Genomic DNA, 26135 nt, shown 5'->3' with positions numbered 1-26135 from the left:
GCCGGGCAGAGGCTGGCGCCCGTCCCCGCTCAAACTGGTCCCAAAGCTGGGGCTCCGCCCCCCGCCCCGCCCCAGGGTCCTGCCCTGGGCCAGGTCCCTCCCTGCTGGGTACTGTGGAGCCGGCCGGCCCGGGGGCGGCAAGCCCAGCTTCTGCCCGGCCACGCCCCTCCAGCGCCCCGCCCAGCCACGCCCCTCCAGCGCCCCGCCCAGCCACGCCCCTAGCCCCTCCCGCCCAGCCACGCCCCTCCGTCCTACCTCTAGGCCCTGGCCTTCTCCAACTCGGCCTTCTGCCCCGGGGCCCCTGGGGGCCTCGCGTGCCTGAGGACGCGTCCGCTCCCTTCCAGAGGCTGAGGGGAGGCCTGGCCGGCTCCGAGCCCTCAGGCCTGGAGCGAGCTGACAGGCAGGGGTAGCGGCAGAGGCTGGCCCGGTGCTGGACTTGGCCAACTGGCCTGCCGCAGCGCGGTCCCCCCCGCTCCGCCCCCGGGCTTGCGGGAGGCCCCCGCCTGCTGGCGCCGCCGCGCCCGCGGAAAGCCAAGGCGCCTGCGCCAGGGCCCTCCCCGCGGCGCCGCTCCGAGGCTGAGACCTGAGATCGCGGTTCAAAGCCACTTCCGGTTTTCTGGTGGTTTATTGGAGATAGGAGTCTCACGGTCTCTCCTGCCCGGGCTGGCTTTGAACCGCGATCCTCAGATCTCAGCCTCCTGAGTAGCTAGGATGACAGGCGTGAGCCACCGGCGCCCGGCCAGTCCACGGACTCTTACCTCCAGTGAACCTCCAGAAAACCGGAGGTGGCGCTGTGGCTCAAGTGGTAGAGCGCTGGCCTTGAGCTGAAGAGCTGAGGGACAGCGCCCAGGCCCAGAGCTCAAGCCCGATGACCGACAAAAAAAAAAAAAAAAAAAAAGATGCAGACTAAAGCAAGCTATACAGATAACCGAAATCAAAGGTTTTGGGAGAGGGCCAAAGCACCAGTCTAGGTGTGTGGCCAGGCAGGCCACGGAGAACTACAGACTGAGTGCTCTCTGCTATCTGGGAGGGTTAAGTCCGTGGCCTGTTCTATGCTGGCTTAGGCTTTGACAGAACAGTTCATCTTTCCTGAAGAAACCTGGGATGGCCTTAGGACCATCCGCTTCTTCCTCCGTGTCTGTGTACACAAGGACAGACTTAGCAGAGGGTCTCCTATGACTGAACCGGGGCTACTGGTGACTGAAGACTCCTTCAGTTCTGTGAGAACTTCAATTTTACTCTACTTTCCTCACCCCATGCAGCGTCTCCCCATCTGAGAAACCTGCCCAGATAGGATAGGCTTTCCCACCAAGCCTAGCCCCAACCAGACTCCCTCAGCCGTGCCTCCATTTCTGACCAGAGCTCCTGCCAACAGGGGCACGCGCACACATTGGAGGCAAGGTGGGAGGGCACAGAATCAGCGGTGAAAAAGCTCAGAAGGGTTCCTCAGTGGTGCCGGACATGGACGAATGTGACTCAAGAGCAACTCAAGGGCAGTGATGGGCAGGAGCAAACAAGAGGAGAGGAGGGAACAGCTGATGCGAAGCAAAAGGAAAGAAATGTACCTATCACCTAATATACGTAGAGGTAACCCCACTGTATATCACCTTTAAGACAACAATAAAAATATTTCAAAACCCCCAAACCCCAGGGCTGCTCTCAACAGAGGCTCTTTGTCCTGCTGAGACCCCCCTCCCCCAGGGGAAGCCCCTCTGCCTGCCTGCCCTCCCAACCTGGCAGTGACACCTTTCCTAACCATACTCCTCAGATTGGAACTGGCTCCTAACTGGGATCCCTCTCCCCAGCTGAAGCATTCCTTCTAACTAGTGGCAACCCTAGCCCCAGACCAGGCGGCCTCCATCCTCACCTCTCAGCTGGCATGAAAGGCAAGGAAATCTCAGTTTCTGGGGTTGGAAGTCAGGAGTTGAGTCATAGGTTGTGGGTTTTTGTTTTGTTTTGGGTATATGTGTGTTTATTGGTACTGGGGCTTGAACTCAAGGGCTAGTGCTCTGCTCTTGTTTTTTTTTTTTTTCTGCTCGAGGCTGGCACATTCTGCCTCTTGAGTGACACCTCCACTTCTGGCTTTTGTTGGTTAAACTGGAGATAATCATCTCACAGACTTTTCTGCCTAGGCAGGTTTCAAACCTCAATCCTCAGCTCTCAGCCTTCTGAGTAGCCCTGTAAGGGCAGGTGGGATCAACCTACAAGCCTCAGGTTCTTCACCTTCATCAGCTTGCTGGGATGTGGGATTCAGTTTAAAATGAGAGCACCTGCAGACTAAATCCTCTATTATAGTCCCAATTTTGTTTTATGCATATGGTAAAGTGTAGCCCAGTACCACCAATCCCGCCCACATATGATGAAGTTTAACTTATAAACTAGATACAGGAAGAGATCAAGAACACTAATAAAAAGTAGAACATTACAATATATTGTAATAAAAAATACACGAATGCAGTTTCTCTTACCCCCATTTTTTTCTTTTTAGTGCTGAAGTTTGAACTCTCGGCTTCGAACTTGTTACACGAATGGTTTAGCACTTCAGACATATGTACAATCCATTTTTTCTTTCTTCCAGTCGGTTGTAGGGCTTGAACTATGGGCCTGGACACTGTCCCTCAGGTCTTCAGCTCAAGGCAAGTGCTCTACCACTTAAGCCACAGCGCCACTTCGTTTTCTGGTGGTCATTGGAGATAAGAGTCTCAAGGACTTTCTTTGCCTGGGCTGGCTTTGAACCGTGATCCTCAATCTTAGCCTCCTGAGTAGCTAGGATTATGGGTGTGAGCCACCAGCACCCGGCTCAGTTTTGCTTTTTCTTTTGCGAGGGAGCTTGAATTCTGGACTGGGCACTAGCCCTGAGCTTTTTCCTTCCAGGCTGGCATTATGCCACTGAAGCCACAGTTTTACTTCTGGCTTTTTGATGGTTAATAGGAGTTAAGATCTCATGGACTTTCCTACTCTGGCTGGCTTCGAACTATGATCCTCGTGTCTCAGCCTCCTGAGTAGCTAGAATTACAGATGTGAGCCATCCAGCACCCAGTGTTTTCTTAAAACTTTTTGGAATATTATATTCTTAGCTTAGAAGAAGTGACCATACAGATGAATTCATTTTTTTTTGGGGGGGGAGCCTGAACTCTGGGCCTGGGCGCTGTCCCTCAGCTCTTCAGCTCAAGGCTAGCCCTCTACCACTTGAGCCACAGCAACATTTCCGGCTTTTTTCTTTTTGCTTATGTGGTGCTGAGGAATCGAACCCAGGGCCTCATACATGCAAGGCAAGTGCTCTACTACTGAGCCATCTTCCCAGCCCCGAATTCATTTTTTTTTTTTTGAGACAAAGTTTTATTTAACTGAAGCTGGTCTTGAACTTGAGGTCTTCCTATCTCAGTTTCCTGATGCTAGCGTTATAGGTATATACCACAATACCTGGCTATACAGGTAACTCTAACACTGCATTTCATCCAAGGATATCCCACAGTTTTGTCCTTTAAGTTCTATCAAGTGCTTATAAGCTACTTTCCCTACAAGGGACTAACTCCTTACTTGGGTCCATGAATTAACTAAAACGAAAGCAAGAGAAAAACTTGATTTTCTTGCCTCCATTATACATGTCTTTGTCTAAGCAATTCACTGTCACCCTGGAATCCAGGAAGAACATGACTTACCCAAAACTTGCTTACAAGGAGAGGATGGAGGAAATTTTCCCCAAGTTAGGAAACATCAGAGCCTCCCCAGGACCAGTGGTAACAACTTCTGAATACTTCCCAAACAGACTATGTACACCTTTTACCCCTACTGTAACACTTTTTTTTTTTGGTCAGTCGTGGGGCTTGAACTCTGGGCCTGGGCGCTGTCCCTCAGCTCTTCAGCTCAAGGCTAGTGCTTTACCACTTGAGACACAGCGCCACTTAACGCTTTGTCTATTTAAATAGGTTTCATTAGGTAGCTGATGAAGAGAATACCATGCCATGTATGGTGAAGAGGCATGGCTGAAAACAGGGTGATTCAGCCCAGGGCCAGGACTTATCTAAGCCAGGGAGAGGTGTGGCCAGGTAGGGGAAAGAGAAGGTCACAGTGGATCTGGATATGACCTCGGGGCCTGGGACCCTCCTATGGTCAGATGGGAGGTGTGACCAGAGAAGGCCCAGGATATGACCTAGCAGGAGGGGAGGTGACTGCTTCTAGGTGTGCAAGTTACCTAGGTAACACAGATACTGGGCTGAAATTGAGCCAAGAGGTAGGGAGGTGAGTGAGGTGTCTGCACAGGGCTTGTAAGGCCAAGATGACTGAAGATGACTATTTTGAAATACTCTCTTCCCATGGCATGTCTACACCAACTAATACACCTGTTTGTTGGTTTGTTTCTTTCTTGCCAGTCCTGGGTCTTCAACTCAGGGCCTGGGCATTGTCCCTGAGCAAGCACCCTACCACTAAGCCACCTTCCCTGTCCTACACCTCTTTTTTCTGTTCATTACAGCTCTATGTTATATAGCGAAATGGCCAGACCTGATACATGGAAACTGTGAGAGCCCAGAAAGGACTGGGAGTAAAGAAGGCCTCTCCCAACATATAGCAGAACACTGGAGGGCTGGGAAGGTGGCTCAGTGGTAGAGCGCTCCCCTTGCATGCTCAAAGCCCTGGGTTCGATTCCTCAGCACCACATAAGCAAAAAGAAAAAAGCCTGAAGTGGTGCTGTGGCTCAAGTGGTGGAGCGCTAGCCTCGAGCTGAAGAGCTGAGGAACAGCGCCCAGGCCCAGAGTTCAGGCCCCACGACTGGACCCAAAAAAAAAAAAAAAAGAACACTGGAGAGATCAGTCCTGCTTGAGTGGGATTCAGCTTTCTAACCTGGGTATGGGCTAATTCCACCTCAACTGTGTGGAGCCTGGGTGTGGACTAAGCTTTATGCAAACTCTCCCAGAATGAGGTCATGCCAGGCCACAGCGCCCTGCTCCTGCTCCCCATGAAGCCCTGTCCTAAAAGACTGAGACCCTGGTCCAACAGCCACGCCTGCGGCGGACAGTGCTTGGTCCTCGGTCTAATACCTGCGTCCAAACTCACCGTGCATACGGCCGGGGCGTGCGGGGCGCGCTCAGCCCGGGCGTGCGGGGCGCGCTCACCGTGCGGACGGCCGGGTGTGCGGGGGGAGCTCGGCCGGGGTGTGCGGGAGGAGCTCAGCCCGGGCGTGCGGGGCGCGCTCACCGTGAGGACGGCCGGGGTGTGCGGGGCTCGCTCACCGTGCGGACGGCCGGGGTGTGCGGGGCTCGCTCACCGGGCGGCCGGCCTGGGCGTGCGGGGGGCGCTCGGCCCGGGCGTGCGGGGGACAGCCCGGCCCGGGCGTGCGGGGGGGAGCCCGGCCCGGGCGTGCGGGGGGGGAGCCCGGCCCGGGCGTGCGGGGGGCGCTCGGCCCGGGCGTGCGGGGGGCAGCTCGGCCCGGGCGTGCGGGGGGGAGGTCGGCCCGGGCGTGCGGGGGGGAGGTCGGCCCGGGCGTGCGGGGGGGAGGTCGGCCCGGGCGTGCGGGGGGCGCTCGGCCCGGGCGTGCGGGGGGGGAGCCCGGCCCGGGCGTGCGGGGGGCGCCCGGCCCGGGCGTGCGGGGGGGAGCCCGGCCCGGGCGTGCGGGGGGGAGCCCGGCCCGGGCGTGCGGGGGGGAGCCCGGCCCGGGCGTGCGGGGGGGAGCCCGGCCCGGGCGTGCGGGGGGGAGCTCGGCCCGGGCGTGCGGGGGGGGAGCGGAGCCCGGGCCGGGCGTGCGGGGGGCGCTCGGCCCGGGCGTGCGGGGGGGAGCCCGGCCCGGGCGTGCGGGGGGCGCTCAGCCCGGGCGTGCGGGGCGCGCTCACCGTGCGGACGGCCGGGTGTGCGGGGGCGCGGCACCCCGCAGGTAGGTGTTCTTTCTGGCCGGGCTGAGATCTGCGGAGCGCGGTTCGAAGCCAGCCCGGCAGGAAAGTCCACGAGACTCTCATCTCCAGTCAACACCAGCCGACCGGAAGTGCCGCCGCGGGACAGCGCCAGGCCCCGAGCTCAAGCCCCACGACCGACCAAGAGGGCTCCTCCTGCAACGCTTTTGGGTGGCAGGCACTGCGCGAGAAGGAAGCCAGGCCGAGGAGGCGGTCGGGACGGCATTCACAGGCAGACAGGCCACCGCGCCGCCGCCTCTCCCGGCGACTCCAGCTCGGCCGGACATCCGCCCCGCGCGCCCGAGGCCTGGGACGCCGGGCGGAAGTCTAGCACGCAGGCGCCCCCCGGCCGCTCCGCGCGCAGACGCCGCGCAGCCCAGCGCTAGTGCGCAGGCGCGCGCGCAAGCGCAAGCTCAGGCGCGGAGCGCCGGCCCCTCCCCGTCTCTAGGCCGCGAGGCGCGGGCGGGGCCATGGCGCGCGGGAGGGGCGGGGCCACGCTGCGGGCCCGGGCCATGGCCGCCGCCGATGCTGAGGTGAGGCGCGGGGCTGACGGGCGGCGCGGGGGCGACGGCCGGCGGTGGCGGCGGCGGCGGCGGCGGCGGCGGCGGCGCGGGGGCGGGGGGCGGGCGCGGCGGCGGGCGCGGCGGGGCCGCGCGACCCCGCTGCTCCGGCCAGGCCGCGCCGAGGCCCCGGCCCGGCCCGCGCGCCGCCGGAGCGCTTTGTGCGCGGCGGGCCCGGCGGCGGGCGGTGGGCGCCGGCGGGTCGGCGCCGCGCCGCGCGGGCCCGGCCGCCGGGCGCCGGAGACAAAAGGGAAAGTGCGGCCGGGAAGTTGGGGCGGCGCGGCGGCGGCGGCGGCGGGCGAGGCGGGGCGAGGCGGGCCCGCGCCCTGACCTTTCGCTCGGAGCGGAGCGGGGCTCCATCTTTGCGGAAAAGTTGTCGGTCCCGGCGCGCCGCCCGCGCCCGCGCCGCACAAAGGCGCCGCCGCCCGGCGGGCGCTGCCCCGGCGCCGGCCGCCCAAGTTTCCCTCGCGCGCGGCGCTCGCCGCCTTTGTTCGGCGGCGGCCAGGCCGGGCCGGCGGCCCGCGGGGGCCGAGCGGGGGCCCGGCTGCGCGGCGCTCGCCCTCGCGGCCCGCCCGGGCCCGCGCGCGCCCCGGTGGGCGCCCGAGCCCCGTTCGGCACCGCGGAAACGCCGCGCCCCGCGCGCCCGCCGCGCGGACGGCGAAGTTACCTCGGTAGTTCCTCGGCCGAGCGCGAGGGGCCGCGGGGCCCGGCCGCGGCGGCGGAACGTGGCCGCCCGCTGCGGGTCGGGCCGTCCGCGCTGGGCCGCGGGCCGCGGGGCAGGAAGGACGCCCTGCGTGCGTGGAGCCGGCCTGGGCCGGCTGTGCTGGGACTTTGTGTGGAGTCACTCCTAGTCCTCATGGTGTTTTCCTTTTTGGCGGGTCCTGGGGCTTGAACTCGGGTCCTGGGCGCTGTCCCTCAGCTCAAGGCGGGCGCTCTACCGCTTGAGCCACAGCGCCACTTCCGGCTCTTTATGCTTATATGGTGCTGAGGAATCGAACCCAGGGCCTTGTGCACGCGAGGCCAGCACTCTACCCCTGAGCCCCACTCCCAGCCCTGATAGTCTCAGGCAGTAGATCCTGTTATCTCCTCTCTTTTGGATGAGGAAACAGAGTTAAAGTTTGTGGCAGAGAAGATGAAGATGAGATATTCTAGCCACTGAGCCACGCGTGATAACACCTTATACTTGTGGTCAGTTTAAAGATCTTTCTAGAGTTGTGATTCCAAGTGCTGATGATGGGGTAAGGTCCGCTTGTCTGCAGTGCAGCATTGCTGACCCCCTCGGAAGGGAATAGACAGGTCATTTTCACTGAATCTGGGAAATGCTTGGTAGTGAGGGTTCATTAATTTCAGAATGATTAACCCAGCAGAGCAGACACTTGGAACTACATACTTGTTCTTTTTTCTCTTGACCTACAAAGATGGTCAACACATTTTCACTCTGAGCTATTGAGACAGAGAGTGACTGAGATATTCCTCCAGTTTTGTAGATTATAAGTGGGGACTTCACTCCTGGGTTTTAAATATATGTCCGGGATCACTGAGGCAGAGTCTGGTGTGGTGCACGAGGCTTTTGTCCTAGCACATGGCCTTTACTAGCAATTCCTTCTGTACTTGTCCTACAGTGTCGCTACTCTGTATCTCTTGCTTTTAAAAATAGTATCAGCTGGGCTCTAGTGGCTCAAACCTGTAATCCTAGCTACTCAGGAGGCTGAGATCTGAGGATCATGATTGGAAGAAGTCAACCTGAGCAGGAAAGTTCTGAGACTTTTTTTTAAAACTGTGTGTGTGTGTGTGTATACACACATACACATATGTACATATATGTGTGTGCATATATTTGTCGTTTCTTTTTTGGTACTGGGGATCGAACACAGGATGTTGCACTTGCTGGACAAGTGCTTTGCCACTGAGCTACATCCCGGCCTTCTGTGAGAGACTTTTTTTTTTTTTTGGTCTGTCATGGGTCTTGAATTCTGGGCCTGGGGGCTGACCCTCGGCTCTTCAGCACAAGGCTAGTGCTCTACCACTTGAGCCACAGCACCACTTCCGGTTTTCTGGTGGTTAGTTTAAGACTCTCATACTTCTTGCCAGGCCTGACTTCATACTAGATCACAGGTGTGTGTCACCAGTGCCCAGCTGTGAGACTTACCTCCAGTTAACCATCAGAAAACCCTGAAGTGGTGCTGTGGCTCAAAGTGGTAGAGTGCTAGCCTTGAGTGAAAGAGCTTACGGACAGTGCCCAGGCTCTTAGTTTAAGCTCCATGACTAACCCTCCCCTCCCCCCAAAAAAAAAGTCTCAGGGACTTATCTGCTGGGGCTGGCTAGGAACCGTAATACTCAAATCTGTCTACTGAGTAGCTAGGATTACAGGTGTGAACTTCCCTTGTCTTTTTTTCATTAAGACTGGTACTCTACCACACCTCCACTTCCAGCATTCTTTTTTTTTTTTTTTTTTGGTCAGTCCTGGGGCTTTAACTCTGGGCTTGGGCACTGTCCCTCAGCTCTTCAGCTCAAGGCAAGTGCTCTACCACGCGCCACTGCGCCACTTCTGGTTTTCTGGTGGTTTATTGGAGATAAGAGTCTCTCTGAGTTTCTTGCCTGGACTGGCTTTGAACCGTGGTCCTCATATCTTAGCCTTCTGAGTAGCTAGGATTATAGGTGTGAACCACCGGCGCCTGGTTTTTCTTTTTTGGGGTGCTGGTCCTGGGGCGTGAACCCAGAGCCTAGGTACTGTTCCTGAGCTTCTCTGTGCTCAAGGCTAGTGTTTTACCACTTGGACCACAGCTCCACTTCAGCTTTTTCTGAGTAGTTTCTTTTTTTTTCTTTTTGGTTGTTTGTGGGGCTTGAACTCTGGGCTTGGGCCCTGTCCCTGTGCTCTTCAGCTCAAGGTGAGTGCTTTACCGCTTGAGCCACAGTGCCACTTCTGGTTTTCTGGTGGTTTATTGGAGTCTCACGGACTTTCCTGCCAGGGCTGGCTTTGAACAGTGATCCTCAGATCTCGGCCTTTTGAGTAGGTAGGATTACAGGTGTGAGCCACCAGCGCCTGGCTTCTGAGTAGTTTCTTGGAATTAAGAATCTCCCAGACAGCTGGGCACTGGTGTCTTCCGCCTGTAATCCTAGGTACTCAGGAGGTTGAGATCTGAGGATCACAGTTCAAAGCCTGCCCAGGCAGCAGCAGAGTCCACAAGACTCTTTATTTCCAAGTAACCACCAGAAAACCGGAAGTGACACTGTGGTAGAAAGATTGCCTTGAGATGAATAGTTGAGGGACAGTGCCCAGGCCCAGAGTTCAAGCCCTACGACCTACCAAAAAAAAAAAAAAAAAAAAGAATCTTCCAGACTTTCCTAACTGTGATCCTCTGATCTCAGCCTCCTGAATAGCTAGGATTATAGGCATTAACCACCACCAGTAATTGGCTTAACTTCCAGCTTTTTGATTATTATTAGGAGATAAGTATCTCTGTCTTTGCTGCCTGCCAGAGCTGGCTTTGAACTGGGACTCTCAAGAGATCTCAGCCTCCTGATGGATGGAAGTCACTTTGAAGTCATGGCTCCCTGTCTTCCATTGTTTTCTTTGTTGGTGTTGAGAAGTCCAGTTTGATCGATTGATTGATTTTTATTTTTTTGCCTGCCCTAGGGCTTGACCTAGGGCCTGGGTGCTGCCCTTGAGCTTCTTTTGCTCCTGGCTAGCTAGCACTTGAACCACAGTGCCACTTCCAGCTTTTTCTGAGTAGCTTATGTGAGATGAGAGTCTCACAGACTGGTGGCACGAGTGTCTGGCTAATTTTTTTTTTTTTTTTGGTCGGTTGTAGGGCTTAACTCAGCTTGGGCGCTATCCCTGTGCTCTTCAGCTCAAGGTGAGCGCTCTACCGCTTGAGCCACAGCACCACTTACGGTTTTCTAGTGGTTTATTGGAGATAAGAGTCTCGGACTTTTCAGCCTGGGCTGGCTTTGAACCATGATCCTCAGATCTCAGCCTCCCGAGTAGCTAGGATTACAGGCGTGAGCCACCAGCACCCTGCTCTTAATTTTTTTTTTTTAAATTTGTGAATTGGAACTCCTTTGTACAACTACTTAGATAAAATTCATGAAAAAAAGACATTTTGGCTTAGTACTGATGGCTCACATCTGTAATCCTAGCCACTCAGAAGGCTGAGAGCGGGCTGGGAAGGTGGCTCAGTGGTAGAGTGCTTGCTTTGCATGCGTGAGGCCCTGCGTTCAATTCCTCAGCTCCACATAAGCAGAAAAAGCTGGAAATGGTGCTGTGGCTCAAGTGGTAGAGAACTAGCCTTGAGCTGAAGAGCTGAGGGACAGCGCCCAGGCCTTGAGTTCAGGCACCACAACCACCACCACCACCAACAAAAGGCTGAGAGCTGGAGAATCATGTGGTTTGAAGCCAGACTAGGAGAAAAGTCTGCTAGACTCCATTTCCAAAAATAGCAAAGAAGCTGTGGCTGAGATGTGTGACGGTAGCTGAGCTAGCAACCCTGTGTTCAAACCCCCGGGTATCAGCAGATAAAGAGAAATCTTAGCCAGGTGCTAGTGGCTCATGCCTGTAATCCTAGCTACTCAGGATCATGGTTCAAAGCTAGCTGGGACAGGAGGAACGTCTGTGAGACTCTTAAATTACTCAGAAAAAGGTGGAAGTGGCTTTTTCTGTAGCTCAAGTGTTAGAGTACTAGCCTTTAGCACGAAGAGGCTCAGGGACAGTGCCCAGGCCTTGAGTTATAGCCCCACAGATGACACACAAAAAAACGTGAAAGACTTTTTTTCTTTTTTGGCTGGTCTTGGGCTTGAACTCAGGGATATGGCACTGCCCCTCAGCTTTTTTTGCTGAAGGCTAGTGCGCCACCATTTGAATCATAGCTCCATTTCTGTTAATTGGAGATAAGGGTCTTGTGGACTGATCTTGCCTGGACTGTTTGAATCTGGATCCTCAGATCTCAGTTACTTGAATAGCTAGGGTTACAACAGGACTTAGCCAGTGGTGCCTGACCATTCTTAATCTTTGAATATGGTGTGAAGTAGTGTTTCAGCTTCAGTCTTTGCATGTGACTACCACTTTGGCTCAGCTCCAGTTGTTGGGAAGAATATTCTTTCTATGCTAAATTGTCTTGGCATTATTTGTTGCAAATCAATTGTCTGTGTGTATGAAGGATTATTTCTGGATCCTTAGTTCTGTTCTGTTCTATTTATCTGTGCCTGTGACAGTACCAATTTGTATTGATTATTGTAGCATGCAGGTTTTTTTTTTTTGGCCTACACTTGGTAGGCAAGCACTGTACTCCTTGAACTATGACACTGGCTAGTCCTGTAATAATGTTTTGAAACAAAGATGTGTGAATCCTTGGTTTATTTTCTTTCTCCTTCCCTCTCTCCTTCCCCCTTTCTCTCCCTCCTTCTCTCCTTCCTCTTTCTTTTGTGTCAGGAAGTAGCCTAGGCTGGCCTTGAACTTTAGATATTCCTGTCATTCCCACCCTATAAAAGATTTTTTATTCTCACTTTTTTTTCTTTTGTTTAGTTTTAGATCTTGAACTCAGAGCTTGGGTGCTGTCCCTGAGCTCTTTGGCTCCAGGCTAGCACTCTACCACTTTGAGCAGCTCCACTGGTAGTTAATGAGGTAAGAGTCCCATGGACTTTCCTGCCCCGGCTGCTTTTAAACTGTGATCCTCAGCTTTTATCCTCCTGAGTAGCTAGGATTACTGGATGTGAGCCACCAGTGTCCAGATGAATATTTGTTAATATGTAAAAAATATTGTTATTATCTTTAAGTAGTCGTATAAAGGAGTTACCATTCAACAAAGTAGTTTATCGATTTAATGTGTCTTGATCAATGTCACCCCTTTAGAATCTTTAATAAGATGTGAGTACAAGTGGTAAAAGCTAGTGATTTAGTCTCATTCCTGTTTTTAGGAAAACTTATTGAATTAAGGAAGTTCTTTTTTATTTGCAATTTGTTGAACATTTTTATCATCAAGGGAAATTAATCTTATAAGGACTTTGGGCATCTGTTGAGATGTGTGGTTTTACATCTTTCCTTTATTTTTTGGCTAGGGTTTAAACCTGGGCCTCACAAATGCTAATAAGCATGTGCTGTATCACCAAACAACATGTTTAGCTTCCCTTTTTTTTGGGGGGGGGGTCTGGTTGTGGGGCCTGAACTCTGGGCCTGAGCGCTGTCCCTCAGCTCTTCAGCTCAAGGCTAGCACTCTACCACTTGAGCCACAGCGCCACTTCCAGCTTTTTTCTTTTTGCTTATGTGGTGCTGAGGAATCGAACCCAGGGCCTCAGGCATGCAAGGCAAGTGCTCTACCACTGAGCCGCCTTCCCAGCCCCTAGCTTCCCTTTTAGTAATGAGATGTATTATGGACCAGCTCTGCATTTCTGCAGTAAATCATTTATTTATGGTGTTTAATCCTTTTTACATCTTGCTGGATTTGATTTCCTAGTATTTTTTTTTTTAAGAGTCTTGTTCTATATCCTAGGCTATCCTTGAATTCATCATCTTCCTGTTCAGCTTCTCTTTTGCTAGGATTACAAGTATGTGCCAATGTACTTGTCTTGTTGAAGCTTTTCATTTATACTTACAAGTTGGGATGTGTACTTTTCTGATACTTGTGAAAGACTGGTGTAGGAATTTCTTTTTTTTCTCTCGATAATGGGGCTTGGAGTCAGGGCCTGTGTGCTGTCCTAGAGCACCTTTGTTCAAGGCTAGTGCTATACTACTTTGAGCCACAGGGCCACTTCAGGTTTTCTAGTGGTGAATTGGAGATGAGAGTCTCTTGGACTTTCCCGCCCAGGCTGGCTTTGAACCAGGATCCTCAGATCTCAGCTTCCTGAGTAGCTAGGTTCATAGGTGTGAGCTACTAATGCCCAGTTTTTTGTTTTTTGTTTTTAAACATTAGGTAGAGTGTTGAATAAAGTCTAGGCTTAGTGGCTTATGCCTATGATCCTAACTTACTCAAGAGATTGCAATAGATCTGAGCTTTGAAGTTCATAGTAAGCCTGGGCAGACAAATCCGAGACTTATCTCAAACCTGCAAAGAGCCAGAAGTGGTGGTGTGGCTCAAGTAATGGAATGACAGCCTTCTGTGGAAAACCACAAAAACACTTTGTTTTTTTTTGTTGGTCGTGGGGCTTGAACTCTGGTCTCGGGCACAGTCCCTGTGTTCTTCAGCTCCAGGCTAGCGCTCTACTGCTTGAGCTACAGAGCCACTTCCGGTATTCTGGTGGTTATTTGGAGATAAGAGTCTCACTGACTTTCCTGCCCGGGCTGGCTTTGAATCGAGATTCTCAGATCTCAGCCTCCTGAGTAGCTAGGATGACAGGTGTGAGCCACCGGCGCCCAGCTACCCACACAAAATTTAATTTATGCTCATTACAGGTGTTTAGGTTCCCAAGTTATTTTCGGTTGTTTTGTTTCTAGGAATTTGTTAACTAAATTATTTTGCTTGTTGGTATACAGTTGCTCATAATGTTCCCTTATGACCCTTTATATGTTGGTTTAAAAATTTATTTTGTGTTGGTACTAGAGCTTGAACTCAGGACGTTGCTCTTTTTGCTCAGGTTTTTGCTTTCTCTCCCTTCCCCTCTCCTCCCTCTTTTCCTCTCCCTGTTCACTGCCTGAGCTTTTTCACTCAATGCTAGCACTCTTACCATTTGACTCACAGCTCCACTTTGGGCTTTTTTGGTGGTTATTTGGAGATAAGAGTCTCATGGACTTTACTGCCTGGACTGGCTTTGAACCATGTTACTTGGATCTCCTGAGTAGCTAGGATTACAAGCATGAGTTTGTAGCTAATGACTCCCCTCCCCTCTCTTCCCCTCTTCTTCCCCTCTTCTCCTCTTCTTCTCCTCTTCTCCTCCTCTTCTCCTCTTCTCCTCCTCCCCATTTCCCCTCCTCCTCTCTTCCCTCCTCCCCTCCCCCCTCCCCCCTCCCTTCTTTTATTGATCCTGGGGCTTGTACCTTGGGCCTGGGCACTGTCCCTGAGCCTCTTTGTGCTAGGACTAGTGTTTTACTACTTGAGTGACAAGCCACTTGTGGCTTTTCCTGAGTAGTTTATTAGAGATAAGTCTCACAGGGGCTGGGAACGTGGCTTAGTGGTATAGTGCTTACCTAGCATGCATGAAGCCTTAGGTTTGGTTCCTCAGTACCACATACACAGAAAAAGTGGCACTCTGGCTCAAGTGGTAGAGTGCTAGCCTTAAGCAAAAAGAAGCTCAGGGACAGTGCTCAGGCCCTGAGTTCAAGCCCCGGAACTGGCCAAAAAAAAGAGTCTCACAGACTTTGCTGCCCTGGCTAAGTTCAAACTGTGATCCTCAGATCTCAGCCTCCTGAGTAGCTAGGATTATAGGGTGTGAGTCACTGGTGCCTGGCTTTTCTTTTTCTTTTCTTTTTTTCTTGTTTTGGGGCTTGAACTCTGGGCCTGGGTGCTATCCCTCCGCTCTTCAGCTCAAGGCTAGCGCTCTACCCCTTGAGCCACAGCACCACTTCTGGTTTTCTGGTGGTTTCTTGGAGATAAGAGTCTCTTCTGCCCCTGCTGACTTTGAACTGCAATCCTCAGACCTCAGCCTTCTGAGTAGCTAGGATTACAGGTGTGAACCACTGTGGCCATGGCTGTGCCTTGTGTTTTGAGGTTGTTATTAGCCATGTGTGTTCTATTGTTCTGCCTTTAGTGATGTTTCAAGTCTTGTTTTATAGTTGTATTTTTTCTCTACTGTCACTATTCTAATCATTTCTGCATCACATTGCCTTTTCTGGCCTTTTTTTTTTTTTTTTTTTGTCTGTCACGGGGCTTGAACTCTGGGCCTGGGCCCTGTCCCTCAGCTCTTCATTCAGCTCAAGGCGAGTGCTCTACCACGTGCCACAGCGCCACTTCTGGTTTTCTGGTGATTTATTGGAGATAAGAATCTTGTGGACTTGCCGGGTTGGCTTTGAACCGCAAAGCTGGGATTATAGGCGTGAGCCACGGGTGCCCGGCTTTTTTCTGGCCTGTTAACGTATTTTTGTAGTGTTAGGTATGTTTCTTTTTTTATGATTTACTTTATTATAGAGGTGAAGTACAGGGAGCTTGCCATTACATCCGTTAGGTAATGGGTATATTTCCTGTGTTCAGTGTCTTCTGTTCCCTCTCTCCCTCCCTTCTGACTCCACCCACGAGTTGTATAGTTCACTTTCATCAATGTCCAGTGAGCTCCAATGCTGCATTTTTTAACCTTTTTTTCTGTATCCTGACCCCCCACCCTCCCAAAGATATACACATGAATAAAATATACATAAGGTTTCAGTATGTATATTGTGTATATTTATATAAATATGAAGAGGTACTTGGGACTGGTGCCTTTGTGTTCCTCTCCTACCAGTACCCTCTTTTGTTCACCATCTGTAAGTATCTGGAATCCTGTATAGTTTATCATATCCCAGTGTCTTTTAGATCTAAGTTCTGCATATCAAAGAAAACATGTTGTTGTCTCTGAGTTTGTCTTACCTCACTTAACATGATTTGTTCTAATTCCATCCATTTCCCTGCAAATGAAATTATTTTATTCTTTGTTTCTTTGTTTCTTTTTCTTTTTTCTTTTTTGCCAGTCTTGGGGCTTGAACTCAGGGCCTGGGCTCTGTCCCTTAGCTTCTTTTTGCTTGGCTAGCACTTTACTACTTAAGCCACAGCGCCACTTCTGGCTTTTTCTGTGTATGTGGAAATGAGGTATTGAACCCAGGGCTTCATACATACTAGGTGCTGCTAAACCACATTCCCAGTCTGTTTTCTTTCTCTCTCTCTTTCTCTTTCTCTCTCTCTCCCTCCCTCCCTCTCTCTCTGTCTCTCTTTCCTTCCTTCCTTCCTTTCTTTCTCTCTCTCTCTTTCTTCCTTTCTTTCTTTTTCTTTCTTTCTTTCTTTCTGTCATGGGGCTTGAACTCTGGGCCTGGGCGCTGTCCCTGTCAGCTCAAGGCTAGCACTCTACCTCTTGAGCCTCAACGCCACTTCCAGTTTTATAGTGGTTTATTGGAGATCAGAGTCACACGGACTTTTCTGCCCGGGCTGGCTTTGAACCATGATCCTCAGATCTCAGCCTCCTGAGTAGCTAAGATTACAGCTTACAGCCTTGAGCCACTGGGGCCCAGCTCCTGGGTTAGCTTTGAACTATGATCCTCAGATCTCAGCCTCCTAGGTAGCTAAGATTACAGGTGTAAGCCACCCCATACCTGGCTCCTATTCTTTTTCTTTCTTTCTTTCTTTTTTTTGGTTGGTCGTGGGGCTTGAACTCGGCCTGGGTGCTGTCCCTGTGCTCTTCAGCTCAAGGAGAGGGTTCTACCACTTGAGCCACAGCATCGCTTCTGGTTTTCTAGTGATTTATTGGAGATAAGAGTCTCAGGACTTGGGCTGGGAAGGTGGCTCAGTGGTAGAGCGCTTGCCTTGCATGCCTGAGGCCCTGGGTTCGATTCCTCAGCACCACATAAGCAAAAAGAAAAAGCTGGAAGTGGCGCTGTGGCTCAAGTGGTAGAGCGCTAGCCTTGAACTGAAGAGCTGAGGGACAGTGCCTAGGCCCAGAGTTCAGGCCCCATGACCGGACCCCCCCGCCCCCCAAAAAAAAAAAAAAAAGAGTCTCAGGACTTTCCTGCTGGGGCTGGCTTTGAACCATGATTCTCATATCTCAGCCTCCTGAGTATCAGCTAGGATTACAGGCGTGAGACACCGGCGCCTGGTGTAAGAATACCTGATACTTAACCGTGTCTTTGGTTTCTTTCTTCTTCCCCATGTCTGTGGTGTCCTCAGTGGTGGTAGAGGCTGAAAGGGTGACAAAGCCAGGTGATCTAGCCTCAGGGCTCTGGGCTTTGCTGCTGTACTACTGCTGTTCAATGAGTGGAGAGTTTGGGTGTGGGAATGGTACTGACCATTAACAGGAAAGAGGGAGACAGTGACCTCCTGTCTGTTTAGTCTACATGTCAACTTTGCGGTAATCCTACCTGGCTTGTTGGTGTGAAAACTCCATTTTCCTTGGAATGATAGTAAGGAGGGGTGAGAGATGCAGAACCAAGGCCTACTTGGGTTTTTTAATTGATTCCATAGGAAAACAAGAAGATACAGAAATACTTGTTGAGAAGAGATTCTGTGAGAGTTGTGTTTTTTACCTCTTCTTTCTGAATGATGGATTAGATAGTTTGGCTGCTAGTCTGCCTGTTCTAGAACTTATTCTTGGAACAAAAGAGTGGGGGAGGGGCCCTGGATCTAAGGAAACTCCAGTTTAGCACATTGTGCATTGAGAAAGCAGAAACAATAGGGAAGGTTTCTTTGTGCTTGCCTTTGAAAAGAAATGTAATGGAAGCCACTGTAAGTCAGGCAGTGCTACTGCTCATATCTTGAGATACTTGGCTGGAAAATGGCAGTTTGGTAGTGGTTTTAAGAGGAACTATCCAATCAGGTATGCAAATGTGCCGATTCCAGGATGTTTTTAAAACAGTCTTTGTGCCTCCTTTCAGCCCCTGACTAGCACTGATCTACTTTCTTTCTCTTAATGCCTACCTGATTTGGATATTTCATGTAAAAATACAAGCGTGTAACCTGCGATCTTCTGTGACTGGCTTTTAATGGTGGTTAATTAGCAGCCTAACTCATAAAGGGATTATTTATTCTAATTTTTTTCTGAGTCAAGGATGTTTAATTTTGGGGGAGACATTTTCCTAGGTGGGTTATTAGGCTGTGTTCTTGGCATGTGGATGGTTCTATCTCTCTAGTTCTCCACTTCTAGGGAGCCCCGCGGGGAGGTGGTTTGAAGGACACAACTGGCAGGTGCTCAACTGCCGTTCTGAAGTGCAGGCAGACACTGGACATGGGAAGCAGGCTGTTGTTTTCCATTATAAGAAAATTTCACAGATGAGATGATGATGGTAGATTTCAGTATTTTTTTTTTTTCTTTTTTCTTTTGGTTTTGGGTGAGGCCTGAACTCAGAATGTGGTGCTGTTCCTGAGCTCTTTTGCTCAAGGCTAGTGCTCTACCACTTTGAGCCACAGCTCCACTTCCAGTTTTCTGGTGGTTTCCTAGAGGCAGGGAAGGTGGCTTCGTGGCAGAGTGCCTGCCTAGCATACATGAAGCCATAGGTTCGATTCCTCAGTACCGCATAAACAGAAAAAGCTGGAAGTGGCATTGTGGCTCAAATAGTAAAGTGCTAGACCTGAGCACAAATGAGGCTCAGGGACAGTGCCTAGGACCTGAGTTCAAGCCCTAGGACTGGCCAAAAAAAAAAAGTCTCATGGACTTTGCTGGCTGGGCTGGCTTTGAACCAGTATCCTCAGATCGCAGCCTCCTGAGCAGCTAGGATTACAGCATGAGCCATCAGGGCCTGGCTAGTCCTTCCTTTCTTCTTTCCTTTGTGTCTGCCTTTCTTTCTTTTTTTTTCTTTCCCTCCTTTCCTCCCTCCCTTCCTCCCTTGTCTGTCTTTCCTTCTTTCTTTCTTTCGTCGGCTGTGGGGCTTGAACTCTGGGCCTGGGCGCTGTCCCTCAGCTCTTCAGCTCAAGGCGAGTGCTCTACCACTTGAGCCACAGCGCCATTTCCGGTTTTCTGGTGGTTTATTGGAGATAGGAGTCTCACAGTCTCTCCTGCCTGGGCTGGCTTTGAACCGCGATCCTCAGATCTCAGCCTCCTGAGTAGCTAGGAGTACAGGCGTGAGCCACCAGTGCCCGGCTCTTTCTCTCTCTCTTTCTTTCTCTTTCCCTCCCTCCCCCTCTCTCCCTCTCCCTCTCCCTCTCCCTCTCTCTTTCTCTCTCTCTCTATTTCTCTCTTTCTCTCTCTCCCTTCCTTCCTTCCTTCCTTCCTTCCTTCCTTCCTTCCTTCCTTCCTCCCTCCCTCCCTCCCTCCCTCCCTCCCTCCCTCCCTCCCTCCTTCTCTCTCTCTCTCTCTCTTTCTTTCGGCTTGAACTAGGCCTGGGCAGTGTCCCTGAGGCTCTCAGTGCGCAAGGCTAGCATTCTACCACTTGAGCCACAGTGCCACTTCTGGCTTTTTCTGTGTATGGGGTACTAAGGAATTGAACCCAGGGCTTTATGCGTGCTAGGTAAGCACTCTACCACTAAGCCACCTTCCCAGCCAGTCTTGTCTTATCTTTTTTTTTGTCAGTCATGGGGCTTGAACTCTGGGCCTGGGTGCTGTCCCTGTGCTCTTCAGTGCAAGACTAGTGCTCTACCACTTGAGCCACAGCACCACTTCCAGTTTTCTGGTGGTTTATTGGAGATTACAGTCTCATGGACTTAACTGCCTGGGCTCTGGCTTTGAACCACGATCCTCGGATCTCAGCCTCCTGAGTAGCTAGGATTACAGGTACCCAGCAGTTTTTTTTAAAGCAGTGGTTTTGTTGTTGTTATTTTTTGCCTGTCCTTGGGTTTGAACTCAGGGCCTGGGTGCTGTCTCTTAGCTGCTTTGTGCTCAAGGTAAGTGCTGTATCACTTGAGCCACAGATCCGACTTTTGTATTTTTCTGAGTAGTTTATTGGAGATAAGAGTCACAGACTTGGGCTGGGAAGGTGGCTCAGTGGAGAGCGCTTGCCTTGCATGCATGAGGCCCTGGGTTCGATTCCTCAGCACCACATAAGCAAAAAGAAAAAAGCCGGAAGTGGCGCTGTGGCTCAATTGGTAGAGCGCTAGCCTTGAGCTGAAGAGCTGAGGGACAGCGCCCAGGCCCAGAGTTCAGACCCCACGACTGGACCCCCCCCAAAAAAAAGAGTCACAGACTTTCCTGCCTGGCATGGTCAGCCTCCTGAGTAGCTGGGATTACAGGCTTGAGTCACCAGCACCCGGTTTAGCAAATAAACGTAGTTTCAATTTCTTATTTTATTTTTTGGCAGTAGTGGGGTTTAAACTCAGGATCTTGAGTTTTCTAGGTAACGGCCAGATCACTTGAGTTGCACCCGGCATCTCAAGAGATTTTTATCTTCTGCTTAAAGTACTATGACTGCTTTGTGGATCATGGCATTATGGAAAAAATAAAATAAAAAATGTTTAAGTGAAGTATGAAAGGTGTGATGTTTTTCAAAACAGTAACAATGTGGTAAAGCATTGCATAACTTAGAACCAAGTAGGACAGGGGGTATGTGTGGCTGCGTAGTCATTTGGGACTTTGCAGCATCTGAAATCTTAGAGGAATTTGCCTTACTTGAAGTGTGTGCAACTCTGTTCTTTTATAGAATCTAGAAAAGTTCATATGCAATTTTGTTGTTGTTGTTATGGGGCTTGAACTCAGGACCTGGGTGCTGTCCCTTAGCTCTTGCTCGAGTTTAGCTCTCTACCACTTAGAGCCACAGCTCCACTTCGGGTTTTCTGGTTGTGAATTGGAGATAACATCTCATGGCCTGCCTGGACTGGCTTTGAACCATGATGGATTGCAGACTTGAGCCACTGGTGCTGGGCTGTACATTATTCTTACCTTAGGGTAGAACACCTTTAGAAATTGCAACATAGTCCAGGCACTGGTGGCTCATGCCTGCAATCCTAGCTACTCAGGAGGCTGAGATCTGAGGTTCATGGTTCAAAGCCAGCTCGGGCAAGGAAAGTCCATGAGACTTTTATCTCCAATTAACGACTCAGAAAACCGGAAGTGGTGATGTGGATAAAAGTGGTAGAGTGCTTGCCTTGAGCTGAAGAGTGCAGGGACAGTGCCCAGGCCCAGAGTTCCCTGATGACTGACCTCCCCCCCCCCCAATTTTTTTTTTTCAGAACATTTTTATCATTTCACAGATATATGTGATTCCATTAGCACTTAATCTCTCTACTTCCTTCTTTCAACTCCTGACAAGCACTAGTTTTTCCCTTTACACCTGCCTGTTCTCAGAATCATGTCATCTTGGAATCATCGTCATCATTTTTTTTTCCTTGCTCCAGTTCTGGGGCCTGAACTCTGGGCCTCCAACTCTAGGCCTGTGCGCTGTCCCTGAGCTCCTTTTGCTCAAAGTTAGAGCTCTATCACTTGAGCCACAGCAACACTTCTGGCTTTTTCTTTGATTAATTGGAAATAAGAGTCTCACAAACTTTCTTGCCCTGGCTGTCTTTGTACGATGATCCTTGGCTCTCAGCCTCCTGAGTAGCTGGTTTTACTGTTTTCAAGCAAGGTTCATCCGTATTGTAATGTAATAGTTCCTTTCCTTTCCCATCTCTCTCTTCCCTCTTCCCCTTCTCTGCTCTCCTCTCCTTTTGTGCCAGTCCTAGGGCTTGAACGTAGGGCCTGTGCGCTGTCCCTTAGTTTGTTTTTCCCCCCCTCAAGGTTGGCACTCATTTGAGCCACAGCTCCACTTCTGGCTTTTGGAGGTTGATTGGAGATAAAAGCCTCAATGACTTTTATCTCCAAGTTGTAATTATATGAACAAAACTGAGATACTCATTACTGTTAATTATGTCACGTTCCTGAGACTGGAATTTAAAAGTTGCTCTTTTGGGCTGGGAAGGTGACTCAGTGGTACAGTGCTTGCCTTGCATGCATGAGGCCCTGGGTTCGATTCCTCAGCACCACATAAGAAAAAAGAAAAAAAAAGCCAGACGTGGCGCTGTGGCTCAAGTGGTAGAGCGCTAGCCTTGAGCTGAAGAGCTGAGGGACAGCGCCCAGGCCCAGAGTTCAGGCCCCATGACCGGACCCCCCCCCCCCAAAAAAAAATAAAAGTTGCTCTTTTGTCATAAATGGAGATATTTGTTAGTATGTTAATGAACAAAACAAACAAGATTCCTGTTTGTACTAGAGCCTACTTTCTGGTCTGGGATAGATTTCATATTTCTGTGTTACAAGCTTCAAAATGCCCAGCTCCTTTGGTTCTGTTCTTTACTGTTCTCAGTTCTGTTTGTCAGTATCAGCATTTGCATCAAATTCAGCTAGAAATAGTTGGGTTTCTCATGTCATCTGAATCCTAATAGAAGTACGATAGGAAATTTAAAAAATACTTCTGATATAAGCAGAAATAATAATCTTTCTGATTGCCAAAGAGTTTATTAACAAAAATGTGGGTTTCTATATGTAGCCTGCATTTATTTTTTAGGGAGGTAGGGGGGACCAGTCCTGGGGCTTGGTGCTATTTGTGAGTTTTTTTTGCTCAAGGCTAGAGTTCTACCACTTGAACCACAGCTCCACTTCTGGCTTTTGGAGGTTGATTGGAGATAAGTGTGTCACTTTTTTTGTTCTGGCTGCTTGGACCCCACTCCACCCCCACCTCCACCCCAATTCATCTCATCTCAGTCCTCTCAGTAGTTAGGATTACAGGTTTGAGTTCCTGGGGTCTGGTTGCATTTACTGTTTTAGCCACAAGATGGTAGCCTGGTTCCAGTAACTGCCTGACTTGGTTTGGAGATTTCCTAGAAAATGAGGGACTGTAATTTTATTATGTGGACAGCTTCTTCCCTCCCCCTTCTTTTTCTTTTTGGCCAGTTTAAGTTACAATACTCAGCAAAGAATCCTGACTTCCTTTCAAGTTAGTATGGTCTCATCTCATGTAGAGTGATTAAAATGTTACTGTGAAGCCTGTCTAGGTGACGAATGTCTGTAATCCTAGCACCTGGGAGACTAAGGTAGGACCATGAGGTTCAAGCTCTGGCTGGCTTATATCAGAGGGACTCTTACCACAGAGTTTCTGTTACTTCTTTGTTAGTGCCTTGGATGCTATCTGGTGAACAGTGCCAATTGTGGCCAAGTCTTCTAGAGCACGAAGTCTACCAGACCTCTACTGCTGTGTACCTGTCTGTACTGTTTCAAGTAGGCTTGTCGAGTTCAGCTTCTGGTTTGGGGAAAGGAGTGCGAATTTCTTTCCTTCTAAGTATCTAATTTCTGTCTAGTAGTCTTTTTCCTCCTGGTCCTTCAGAAGAGGTGAGAGGTGCCATGCATGGGAGGAGGTGGCTATGGAGCAGTTGTAAGCACCGTTGGAGCTAGTATTGAGCTCTGGGTTGAAGAGGTGCGAGGACCCAGCTGGCCTCCTCCAGGCTGATGCTGGTGCAGTGAGGTCTCTTCAGGGAGGAGATCAAATTCCTGGTTGTCCAGTGGCTGAAGGCAGCTGAGTTTAGATCAAGCTCTGGATTCAGGAAGGCTCTGAGTTGGAACTTGCCAGCATTTTACTGTGCTGAAAAAAGCCACCTAGGTGCTTGTACTCCTAAATTGACATGTTGAGCTGAACCCCTTTGTACAACTACTTAAAGGTTAAGAAGAAAAGAAAAGCCGGGCGCTGGTGGCTCACGCCTGTAATCCTAGCTACTCAGGAGGCTGAGATCTGAGGATCGCGGTTCAAAGCCAGCCCGGGCAGGAGAGACCGTGAGACTCCTATCTCCAATAAACCACCAGAAAACCGGAAGTGGCGCTGTAGCTCAAGTGGTAGAGCGCTGGCCTTGAGCTGAAGAGCTGAGGGACAGCGCCCAGGCCCTCTAGAGTTCAAGCCCCACGACCGACAAAAAAAAAAAAAAAGAAAGCCGGTTGCTGGTGGCTCACACTTATAATCCTAGCTACTCAGGAGGCTGAGATCTGGGGATTGCAGTAGGAAGCCAGCCTGGGCTGTAAAGTTAGTGAGACTCGTATTTCTAATGAACTGCCAAAAAAACCCAAAAAACAAAAAGCCAGAAATGAAGCTGTGGCTCAAGTGGTAGAGCTCTATGTAGCCTTGGGCAAAAAAGCTCAGGGACAACACGTAGTTCCCCAAAACAACCCCAAAACCAACAACAACAACAAAACACACAAAACCACCTGACATCAAAATAGAGAACTGTTGCTGCCTTCATTGAGGGTCATATCTTCCCTACTTCGTATAAGACTCAAAGTTCAGTTTCCTCAGGAGGAAAAAGAAAGCTCTCCTAGTTCTCTACGTATCCCTAAGTCCAGTCAAGTTGACACTTAACCATAACATCATGCCACATTTTTGCAATCTTCCTATGGCTGCATCACTTACCTACCTCTTTACATAGAAACTTGTAGTACATTTAATCATTTTAGGTGCTTTTGTTTGGGCACATGACTCATGGGGTAGAGTGCCTTTTTAGCAAGTGCAAGGTTCCAGTTAAAACCAGTACTCCTGTCTGCCTGAGCCTTTTTTAAAAATGAGATTGCAGGCATGTATCACCACACTTGGCAGGCCACTGAATTTTTGAAGAAGATTGTGGTAAGGTCATAATTTTAGAAAGATAATTTTAGTTGCAGAATATATGCTAGGCTGAAAAGAACAGATACAGAGAAAAGTAAGTTGAAAGACTTTTACATGGGCTTTGGGGATAACATTGCTTAAAATAAGTTGCCAGTGGGATTTTTTTAAAAAACAAAAGAGACAGTCCTCGCCGCTCAGGAGGCTGAGATTCAGAGAATCACGGTTTGAAGGTAGCCTGGGCATTAAAGTCTGAGAGACTGTTTCCAAAAATAACCAGCAAAAGCTAGGCTGGAAATAGGGCTAAAGTATAATAGTGACTTGAGGCACTGAATTCAAACTCTGGTACTGAAAAAAGGAATGAAGGAGGCATGTGCTTGGTGACTGGAAGCAAAGGGCACCTGGGAGGGAGCAGTGCTAACAAAGCTTAGGAATCTTGAAGTCGGGTAGCCCAGATGGGGGTTTTCATGATAGCCAGCAAGCGTGGGGGTAAGACTTGTCCCATAACCATAACATAGCACTCGTTCACTTGTACTACAGGGCCACTTCCGGCTTTTTCTGTGTATGTGGTACTGAGGAATTGAGCCCAGGGCTTCATGCATGCTAGGCAAGCACTCTGCCACTAAGCCATATTCCCAGCCCCTGCTTATTTAATTCTTCTGTCATTTTTTTGGGTGGATTCATTTTCATATTTTTTATTTTTTGTGCTAGTACTGAGACTTGTACCCAGGGTCTTGTTGTCATGGCTGGCACTGTACCACTTGAACCAAGTCACCACTTTTGGCTTATAGCTAGTTAGAAATGAGTCTCTTAATTTGTCTGCCTGGGCTGGCTTGGAAGCATGAGCCTCAGATCTTAGCCTCCTGAGTAGCTAGGTTTATAGGCATGAGCCACCAGTGACTTGCTAGTCGTTTATTTATTTATTTATTTTTGGTTTGCTTTTGTTTTTGTATTGGTCCAGGGCTTGAACTTAGGAAGCTGTCCCTGAGGTTTTGGCTCTACCACTTGAGCTCTACTTCTGCTTGGGTTGGCCTGGAACCACAATCCTCAGATCTCATCCTCCTGAGTAGCTAGGTTTCCAGGTGTGGGCTACCAGATCCTAGGTTTTTTTTTTTTTTTTTTCTGGTCCAGGGGCTTGAACTCAGGAACTGGGAGCTGTCTTTAAGCCTCTTTATCCTCAAGGCTCATGCTCTACCACAATGCCAAATTTGGCTTTTTCAGAATAGTTTATCAGAGAAGGGACTCATGGACTTTCCTGCTTAGGTTAGCTTGGAACCACAATCCTCAGATCTCAGGCTCCTGAGTAGCTAGAATTACAGGCCTGAGCCACCGGTGCCTGGCTGGTATTGGACTTTTAAAAGCTTGTATCTGAATTTGAACTCAAGGCCTTGAGCTTATTTGCATTGCTTGCTTGTCTACAGTTGCTTTCTACCACTTGATTCACATCTTCACACTGGCTTTTTGCTGGTCACCTTAGAAATGGAGTTTCATGGACTTTTTTTTTTTTTTTCTCCAATGCCCAGGCTAGTCTTGAACTATGGTCCTCTGAATCTCAGTCTTTTAAATAGTTAAGAATATAGGCATGAGCCACTGGTGTCCAGTGGC

General features: G+C 50.1%; 1 protein-coding gene across 6 annotated transcripts in view; it reads left to right on the top strand.

Moving 5' to 3' along the window:
- The first annotated feature begins 6368 nt into the window (after positions 1 to 6368).
- Ehmt1 (euchromatic histone lysine methyltransferase 1) overlaps positions 6369 to 26135 on the top strand; it is a 139990-nt gene continuing 120223 nt past the window's right edge. For 5 of the 6 annotated variants that reach the window (XM_042672664.1, XM_042672662.1, XM_042672665.1 and 2 more), the window contains exon 1: positions 6369 to 6418. In XM_042672664.1, coding sequence (XP_042528598.1) covers positions 6398 to 6418 — 21 coding nt within the window. In that variant the 5' untranslated portion in view covers positions 6369 to 6397. The remainder of the gene's footprint in view (positions 6419 to 26135) is intronic. The other variant, XM_042672661.1, reaches the window with a different exon arrangement.

The sequence above is a fragment of the Dipodomys spectabilis genome, unplaced genomic scaffold (genome assembly GCF_019054845.1).
Source record: "Dipodomys spectabilis isolate Male_0828 unplaced genomic scaffold, ASM1905484v1 ptg000756l, whole genome shotgun sequence".
In the NCBI taxonomy this organism is placed as follows: domain Eukaryota; kingdom Metazoa; phylum Chordata; class Mammalia; order Rodentia; family Heteromyidae; genus Dipodomys; species Dipodomys spectabilis.
This window is presented reverse-complemented; position numbering and strand designations above follow the sequence as displayed.